At 37.8% G+C, this 9687-nt stretch overlaps 1 protein-coding gene across 2 annotated transcripts; it reads left to right on the plus strand.

Annotated features, from left to right (window-relative positions):
• Positions 1-1428: 1428 nt before the first annotated feature.
• LOC134223574 (uncharacterized) lies at positions 1429-2302 on the plus strand. Of its 2 annotated transcripts, none has more exons than XM_062702754.1 (2): positions 1429-1606; positions 1694-2302. In XM_062702754.1, exons 1-2 carry the CDS (start codon positions 1528-1530, stop codon positions 2008-2010), a joined length of 396 nt encoding a protein of 131 aa, XP_062558738.1. In that variant the 5' UTR covers positions 1429-1527; the 3' UTR covers positions 2011-2302. The 2 variants fall into 2 exon arrangements, with proteins under 2 accessions (XP_062558738.1, XP_062558737.1); XM_062702753.1 differs by having other exon boundaries at positions 1432-1606; positions 1688-2302.
• The last annotated feature ends 7385 nt before the right edge of the window (positions 2303-9687 follow it).

Genomic DNA, 9687 nt, shown 5'->3' on the forward strand with positions numbered 1-9687 from the left:
CCGGGGTTTGAACCCCCTCCCCTATGAAAAATTGTTTCATTATATTATACTATATATAATAGCCCTGTTTGTCTGTCCGGTGACTAGCCAATCAGACGCAGCACGCGGGGAAATTCTAACAAAAAATATAATATTTGACACTTCAATTCTTTTTTACTATCAGAATTTTTACTGGCAGAAAACAAAACCAGTGACAACCTTAGACTAGCATTTGACACAGCGTTTGATGAAAAAAATCACAGACAACAGACGTTGAAAATTTTGATTTTTTTAATGCATGAATTAATGAACCGTTTATGTCGCAAAAAAAACACTTGCCATGGGCGCTACTGCGTCCACAAATAAACTAGTAAATTATATAAGCCTTTACGTAATAAGTGTGCAGCCAAAGTAGCCAAACGAAATAAATTGTTTATTAATTTCCTTTTTCTAAAAGCATCATGACTGCTCAGCTTTTATGACTGCTCAGAACATTCATTTTGCACTACCATCATAGTAGATGGCGATACATTCACAGGCGGCACGAATATTGTCGCATGATACGAACGACTCGCGGGTAATACATTCATTGCCATGAATGGCATGTGTCTACAACACTATAATTGTCACAAGAGAATGTTGTGCAACATTCTGTCCGGTACATACAATGTGACATGATAATAGCAGCAAAAATGTACTGTACGAATCACTGATCCGAGTCTTCCCCTTAGACGTAGTTTACGTCAAAAGAGATTTACCTAATACCGATTCCCACGAAGCGCGTTTTCAACGCCTCATGCACGTCTGCATCCTGCGTCCTGCAGCGTCTGTAGCGGTGCGAGGACGCAGTGTTACGACTGCGTGGAAATCGATCTAAAGACCCTTCTAATGCTTCTAATATCTGTTTATGATTTTACGTGATTTTACCATTTATAACATTACTAAACTTGTAAGTAAAAGCATTGTATAAAATTCATGGAATTGCAATCCTACATTGTGTCATGCATTACACCATTTGTACATTTGCGCATTTAGTTCATGTAATTGACAATGGCCTCTAGCTAACCTTGTAAGCAAAGGCGTAGGATTGCCAATCCGGAGATGGCGAGTTCGATTCTCGGTCTGCTCTAGGATGTTTTCGGGTGGGAAACATTCTCGACTCCCTGGGCATATTATACTTGCCACACAAGATATACATATATACTCATGCAATAATTGCGGGCATAGATAAGCTTTCAATTAATAACTGAGAAAATGCTATTAAAATACTCTAAATTGAAAAGCAGGCCAAATTCCGGTTGTAATGTAGAGCCGTAGAAGAAAAAGATGAATTGACAATGGCCTACAATACGCCCGAATTGACCTGCTTCCATTCTATTCTGTTGTGCATTCGTTATCATTCCATATTGATTCTCTCCATTAATAGACCAGTCGTTTAATTCTGTTTTAGCACTCATGTCTACATATTGAGCAGCTAAATTATTTAAAACGAAGTCTAAATCTATCAATAGCCAGTCGTATTAAATAATTTCAGTCAGACAGTTTGAAATGGAACACACGGGTTTCATTACGTTCTTCGTGCTTTTTACAACGATGGTTCTATTTGGCTCAGATGTGAAAGCATCAGGTAAAGCCTGGGTCTTATGTCATAGCAATATTAGGTAGATCTAAATTTAAATTCTTGAAATGCTATATCCTTTTTTACTAGTTATAGATATAACCGCCGAAAGTGTACAAGGTCGGACCAAACGAACTATTGGATCGGCCAGCAGCTTCATCAACTGCATAACCGTGCTCGATGGTGTGGATCAACGTTTCTGTTCCTACGAGCAGCCCATCCTGAAAGCAATCGAGCGAGTTGCAATCAAAGGCACAGAAGCGGAACGCAAGCGCCTTCCCTGCCCCCCGAGAAAGACATTTCGCAAGCAGTGCAACTTGTGTGAATGCCTGGAGAATGGAGTGCTGACTTGCACTGTGGATTCGTGTGCGGAGGATTTTTACGACGCCAGTGGTCTGCCGAAATATTGGTAAATTAGCGGATGTAGTGTGGTGTGCTTTTCCGCTTTTCTTCCGTATACCTTATGGCCAAAACAGAATAGCTCGTACACAATGCATGACATAAATTGGTCGGAAATTAGTATAATTTATGGGTCTGCGATTATACCACATATACGGAATAAATTGATGCCATTGACGTGTAAGGCCGTGGCTTTCAACCTTTTTCGTGTAAATGTTTTAGTTTTCTTAGCTCCTAGTATATAAGAGATATTTAAAGACAACAACAGATATATAGATTGTTTCGAATTCCAAAGATATGATATGATCCTATTTTTAAGATTATATCGACATACACCCCCGGAAATAAATATAACACATTCGCTAATTTTCGTACAAATTGGTCATATTCGATTAGAATCTCGATTTCTAATGATTAGATTGAGGACATATTTTGCATCCTAACCTAAAATGATCTAAATTGTCAATAATTAATGTTATGTTTGCATGTTTTCTGAAAGGCACGTTTCAGTAGCAAATAATTAAAAAGCCACCACTTTTATATGGAGCTTCATACGAGTGAAGTGGCTTTATAATTATTTCCAGCCTTTTCAGTAAACATGCATACAATTAACAATCATTAATTGACAAATTAGGTCATTTTTGGCTGGGATTCAAAGTATGTCCTCAATCTAATAACTAGAAATGAAGATTTTAATCCTCGAACATAACCAATTTGTACAAATATTAGCTTATCATAGCTTTGCTGCCAATTGTATATACTAAGTACCTATACGTAGAGGCTATATGATCACTCCAAAACCAAACTTTTGATAGAAGGCCCATAGTGTTATATTCCAATCTACTCAGGTTGACGAATTGAGGTGATGTCTGTTATGTGTGCATGTATATATGTATGTGTTTTTCTTTCAGAGGGGTGAAGGCAAATCTGCAAACAGACACCTGAACAGACAATGAAACTATTGACGGAAGGCCTATCCACTAAACCCACCCAAGTAACGGAAGGTTACTTCAGTTACCCTTTCTTCTATTGCCCTGATCCCCCCGGAACTACCTTTCAGTATTACTTCTGGATGATAGGCAGTACTAAGCGTATTCCTCCCAAAACGATACTTCTGAGCCCTTTGACTCCCTTGTTTGTGCCAGTAAGCACACAAAAGCCTTGAGCCCTTAAGCCTCCAACGTTCATCTCAGCTTACACTTTCTAACTCTATATACACGGCTACAGCTGATCTTGATCATGCAGTCATGGGTAGAGCTTACCAGGCTCTGAAAAATCAATCTTGCATCAAAACCAGAAAAATTTCAACAACATTCTCAGTTCATCTCAGTTTACACTTTCTAAATCTATATACACGGCAACAGCTGATTTTGTCCATGCAGTCATGAGTAGAGCTTTTCAGGCTCTGGATAATCAATCTTGCATCAAAACCAGGTAAATTCCAACAACATTCTCAGTTCCTCTCAGTTTACACTTTCTAACTCTATATGCATGGCATCAGCTGATCTTGTTCATGCAGTCATGGACAAAGCTTATCACTCGGAGATTTAATTTGCTTCTTCAGGATCCAATCGAATCAAACGTCCTCTCAGAGACGCACTAACCCACTCGGAGATTGGACTTTCATTCATGTGATCCACCCGGATCAAACGTCCACTCAGAGACGCACCAACCCACTCGGAGATTGGATTTTGCACTTTTATCAAATGTTTTCAACGTATAAGCTGTTCACAATCGAGGAAACGTATATAATATTCTAAGCTTTTTAAGTTTACACCTTCTCACTCTATATACATGGCAACAGCTGATCTTGTTCATGCAGTCATGAGTAGAGCTTGCCAGGCTCTGGAAAATCAATCTTGCATCAAAACCAGAAAAATTCCAACAATACTCTCAGTTCATCTCAGCTTACACTTTCAAACTCTATATACACGGCTACAGCTGATCTTGATCATGCAGTCATGGGTAGAGCTTACCAGGCTCTGAAAAATCAATCTTGCATCAAAACCAGAAAAATTCCAACAACATTCTCAGTTCATCTCAGTTTACACTTTCTAAATCTATAAACACGGCAACAGCTGATCTTGTCCATGCAGTCATGAGTAGAGCTTTTCAGGCTCTGAATAATCAATCTTGCATCAAAACCAGGAAAATTCCAAAAACATTCTCAGTTCCTCTCAGTTTACACTTTCTAACTCTATATGCATGGCATCAGCTGATCTTGTTCATGCAGTCCTGAGTAGAGCTTACCAGGCTCTGAAAAATCAATCTTGCATCAAAACCAGAAAAATTTCAACAACATTTTCAGTTCATCTCAGTTTACACTTTCTAAATCTATATACACGGCAACAGCTGATTTTGTCCATGCAGTCATGAGTAGAGCTTTTCAGGCTCTGGATAATCAATCTTGCATCAAAACCAGGAAAATTCCAACAACATTCTCAGTTCCTCTCAGTTTACACTTTCTAACTCTATATGCATGGCAGCTGATCTTGTTCATGCAGTCATGAGTAGAGCTTGCCAGGCTCTGGAAAATCAATCTTGCATCAAAACCAGAAAAATTCGAACAACATTCTCAGTTCATCTCAGTTTACACTTTCTAAATCTATATACACGGCAACAGCTGATCTTGTCCATGCAGTCATGAGTAGAGCTTACCAGGCTCTGGATAATCAATCTTGCATCGAAACCAGGAAAATTCCAACAACATTCTCAGTTTCTCTCAGTTTACACTTTCTAACTCTATATACACGGCAACAGCTGATCTTGTCCATGCAGTCATGAGTAGAGCTTTTCAGGCTCTGGATAATCAATCTTGCATCAAAACCAGGAAAATTCCAACAACATTCTCAGTTTACACTTTCTAGCTCTATATACACGGCAACAGCTAATCTTGTTCATGCAGTCATGAGTAGAGCTTGCCAGGCTCTGGGAAACCAATCTTGCATCAAAACCAGAAAAAATTCCAACAACATGCTCAGTTTATCTCAGTCTACGCTTTCTAACTCTATACACACTCAAATCGAGAACTTCAGCTCGGTAAAGTTATTTACTGATTTTATTCGGTAGAAGAAAAATTAAACCGAGAGCTCAGTTAATTGATAAGCTTTTACTGATTTCTGCATTCATTTTTACAGCGGTCTCAGTAGTTCAAAAAAGAATACTGAGTTCCGGTAATAAGCATTACCGATCTACTCTGTATTAAGAAAATGTTCTGAAGTTGTCAAAAAAATGCCGATCACTCAGTAAAATCACAAAAGTGCTTTACTGAACACCCGTTAAAGCAAATACCGAGCTCAGTTTCCAACCACATGCCTCCTGATGTGACGCCATTTTTACTACTCGGAATTGGATCAATTTCATTATACACACTTTTTTTTCGCACTTGATTAGTGGTACCAGAAAAAAACATGATCTCAACTTAATGTTCAGGTATGTTCCGATATTCTTACCAGCATTTTCCAAGATATGTTTCTAGTTTCCAGAGTTTTGTGGATAAATTTATTTCATGGAATTTCAGACTAATATTCACAACCAGTATTTCACGTCCCTGCTGCTGATGCTTCGTTTCCAGTGAACTTTGTTTCATTTCTAGATCCTAGTCTATCTATAATAAATCTGCAGGTATGTGATTTCTATAAAATTACTGTTTTCCCTAGATTTTTGCTGAAAAAATTGCATTCTACAATTCTAGATACAAACATTCTGGAAGAAAATGCGATCCTATGCCACCATCTTTAAGGTAGCTTTCCGAGACGTGAGTGAAGTAGCGCTACTAGAGGAAGACAGGAAAAGAAAAATATTACATCAAATATTCCACAACCCGCAAAAACCAAAACATGTTTTAAAAAAAATTAAATGACTACATATTAAAGAGCTGATATTCCATCTATTTTTTGTTATCAATGAGAAAGATGAAAATTAAATTACATTTTACTCGGTTCTTTGAATTACAGCCCTCGGTTACGTTTTTACAGATCCACCAGTATTTTTTACCGAGAGCTCAGTAAGTATTACAAATCTGCTCGGTATATTTTGACAGTTCATCATCATTAATGTGGAACCGAGGACTCGGTAACAGAATTTGATTACCGAGGTGACTACCGAGAGCTCAGCTGTAGAGCAATCGGTAAATCAATTACCGAGCCCGTTAAATAAAATTAAGTGTGTACACATGGCAACAGCTGATCTTGTTCATGCAGTCATGGACAAAGCTTATCACTCGGAGATTTAATTTGCTTCTACAGGATCCAATCAAATCAAACGTCCTCTCAGAGACGCACCAACCCACTCGGAGATTGGACTTTCATCCATGTGATCCACCCGGATCAAACGTCCACTCAGAGACGCACCAACCCACTCGGAGATTGGATTTTGCACTTTTATCAAATGTTTTCAACGTATAAGCTGTTCACAATCGAGGAAACGTATATAATATTCTAAGCTTTTTCTAAGTTTACACTTTCTCACTCTATATACATGGCAACAGCTGATCTTGTTCATGCAGTCATGGGTAGAGCTTACCAGGCTCTGGAAAATCAATCTTGCATCAAAACCAGGAAAATTCCAACAACATTCTCAGTTCATCTCAGTTTACAGTTTCTAACTCTATATACACGGCTACAGCTGATCTTGATCATGCCGTCATGGGTAGAGCTTACCAGGCTCTGAAAAATCAATCTTGCATCAAAACCAGAAAAATTACAACAACATTCTCAGTACCTCTCAGTTTACACTTTCTAACTCTATATACGTGGCAACAGCTGATTTTGTTCATGCAGTCATAAGTAGAGCTTACCAGGCTCTGAAAAATCAATCTTGCATCAAAACCAGGAAAATTCCAACAACATTCTCAGTTCATCTCAGTTTACACTTTCTAACTCTATATACACGGCTACAGCTGATCTTGATCATGCAGTCATGGGTAGAGCTTACCAGGCTCTGAAAAATTAATCTTGCATCAAAACCAGAAAAATTCCAACAACATTCTCAGTTCATCTCAGTTTACACTTTCTAACTCTATATACGTGGCACCAGCTGATTTTGTTCATGCAGTCATGAGTAGAGCTTGCCTGGCTTTGAAAAATCAATCTTGCATCAAAACCAGAAAAGTTCCAACATTCTCAGTTCATCTCAGTTTACACTTTCTAACTCTATATACACGGCAACAGCTGATCCTGTCCATGCAGTCATGAGTAGAGCTTAAAAGGCTCTGGATAATTAATCTTGCATCAAAACCAGAAAAATTCCAACAACATTCTCAGTACCTCTCAGTTTACACTTTCTAACTCTATATACGTGGCAACAGCTGATCTTGTTCATGCAATCATGAGTAGAGCTTGCCAGGTTCTAGAAAATCAATCTTGCATCAAAACCAGAAAAAATTCCAACAACATTCTCAGTTCATCTCAGTCTACGCTTGCTAGCTCTATACACATGGCAACAGCTGATCTTGTTCATGCAGTCATGGACAAAGCTTATCACTCGGAGATTTAATTTGCTTCTTCAGGATCGAATCGAATCAAACGGCCTCTCAGAGACGCACCAACCCACTCGGAGATTGGACTTTCATCCATGTGATCCACCCGGATCAAACGTCCACTCAGAGACGCACCAACCCACTCGGAGATTGGATTTTGCACTTTTACCAAAAGTTTTCAACGTATAAGCTGTTCACAATCGAAGAAACGTATATAATATTCTAAGCTTTTTCTAAGTTTACACCTTGTCACTCTATATACATGGCAACAGCTGATCTTGTTCATGCAGTCATGGGTAGAGCTTTCCAGGCTCTGGAAAATCAATCTTGCATCAAAACCAGAAAATTTCCAACAACATTCTCAGTTCATCTCAGTTTACACTTTCTATATCTATATACACGGCTACAGCTGATCTTGATCATGCAGTCATGGGTAGAGCTTGCCAGGCTCGGGAAAATCAATCTTGCATCAAAACCAGAAAAATTCCAACAACATTCCCAATTCATCCCAGTTTACACTTTCTAACTCTATATACAATTACAATGTCACATTTTATTTCTGTCATGCAGGCATAGATAAAGCTTATCAAAGCTTAGACGCAGCAATCCAGTCAGATATTTTTAAAGACAATAATCTGAAAAATGTCGGCAATTTTCTCAGTTTATTTCATTTTACATATTTCAACTCAATCACTCTTACTGACCGGTTGATCAATTGTTCACTAAAGAACGCACTCAATGGTAATTATTTTTCATTTTCTATATTTGGATGATATGTACAATTAAATTTTCCGCATCAAAGCCAACAAATTTTACACAACTTCTTCAATTAGCTCATATTTCATTTCAACTTACGCGTTTTTACTTCTATTGCATAGCGGCAGCTGATTTCGAATATGATTTCATAGGTTGAGCTCCACAGTTAAACCTTTTTTTTTGTCAAGCATATAAATTATAAAATTGTTCACATAGTTCACAGCACTACAAGAGAAGTTTCTATGATAAATAGTTATATTTGTCATACGGCTTGAACTCAATTGTCTAATCACACAGATTACCTGTAACTTTTTTTGAAAAGTGGGCACGCAATACTCAAATCTTCCAATCTACATTAATACTCTGTTTATTGTAGTCTTCAATAAACCACCAGCTATGTTTTATCTGTTAATAATGTGCTGTAAATTATTATAGTTTACGGCGGGCAATTATATTTACATAAAAAATATCCAAATCAGCCCTGGTGTGTTGATTGTTTGAGTAAGTATTCAACAGCCCTGTACTAAAATTAAACAGGAAAAAAAAACAATCAACGCAGCGGAACAGGAAAATAATCATTGCAGCGGAACGGGACATAGCCGGCATGTTGTAAATATTGCAGTCGAAATGAACTTCTGTGATTGCTTCCACTTGCTATTCCAGATTTCACCCATTTGCCCTTCAACAAAAAAAAAAAATTTTTGCCGAAGAAAAGTCACTTTTTGTCGCACTCATTGCCAGATAGTACTTTTATTCATCAATATCAATTATTGAATTAGGTACTTACCAGTTTACCGACTAGCGCCATTGTCGGAGTTTCTTTTGTTTGAATGAAAACACATAAATCGGTTCTTTCATTAAATACCGTTTTAATTTTTATTTTCATTTTTTGCACACACAACAAACAGCACTACTCTTCATGACGTCTGTCTCAAAACTGACTTGTACAACACGACCTTCGCTGAGACCGAAGGTTGTGCTGCCTCTTCTTAGAGTAAAATCAGCAGTGATTCAAATCGTTCGGGGCTGTCAGTTTGAATATGAATCTGAAACATTGAATTTCCCAGCAGCTGTTCTAGATTCAGTTTTTATACCAGTCAACTGTCAAAAAAATAAAACTGGTATAACGCTCCGTTCTATTTTCTGCAGATTTGAACCACGATTGAATCACGAGATTCAAATATTTTTCAATTGTTTTGGTGTATGGATGCGTCATTTTATCTACGGATCAATCCACTTTGCAATTCCGGCGCCTTTCTTGGCAGTAACATAATGATTTCAGTTAATTGAAAATTTGAAAAATATGAATAGAACACTGCTGGGGAAACCAGAGAGTTTGTTCTATTTTGCTCCAGATGCAAACTAGAATAGTGGTCGAAAATTTAGAATCAAACTGAATCACTCCTGATTTCACCCTAATGCTGCTGTTAAACAACAGGTTCAACTTGATGATGCA

Source organism: Armigeres subalbatus, chromosome 3 (genome assembly GCF_024139115.2).
Source record: "Armigeres subalbatus isolate Guangzhou_Male chromosome 3, GZ_Asu_2, whole genome shotgun sequence".
In the NCBI taxonomy this organism is placed as follows: domain Eukaryota; kingdom Metazoa; phylum Arthropoda; class Insecta; order Diptera; family Culicidae; genus Armigeres; species Armigeres subalbatus.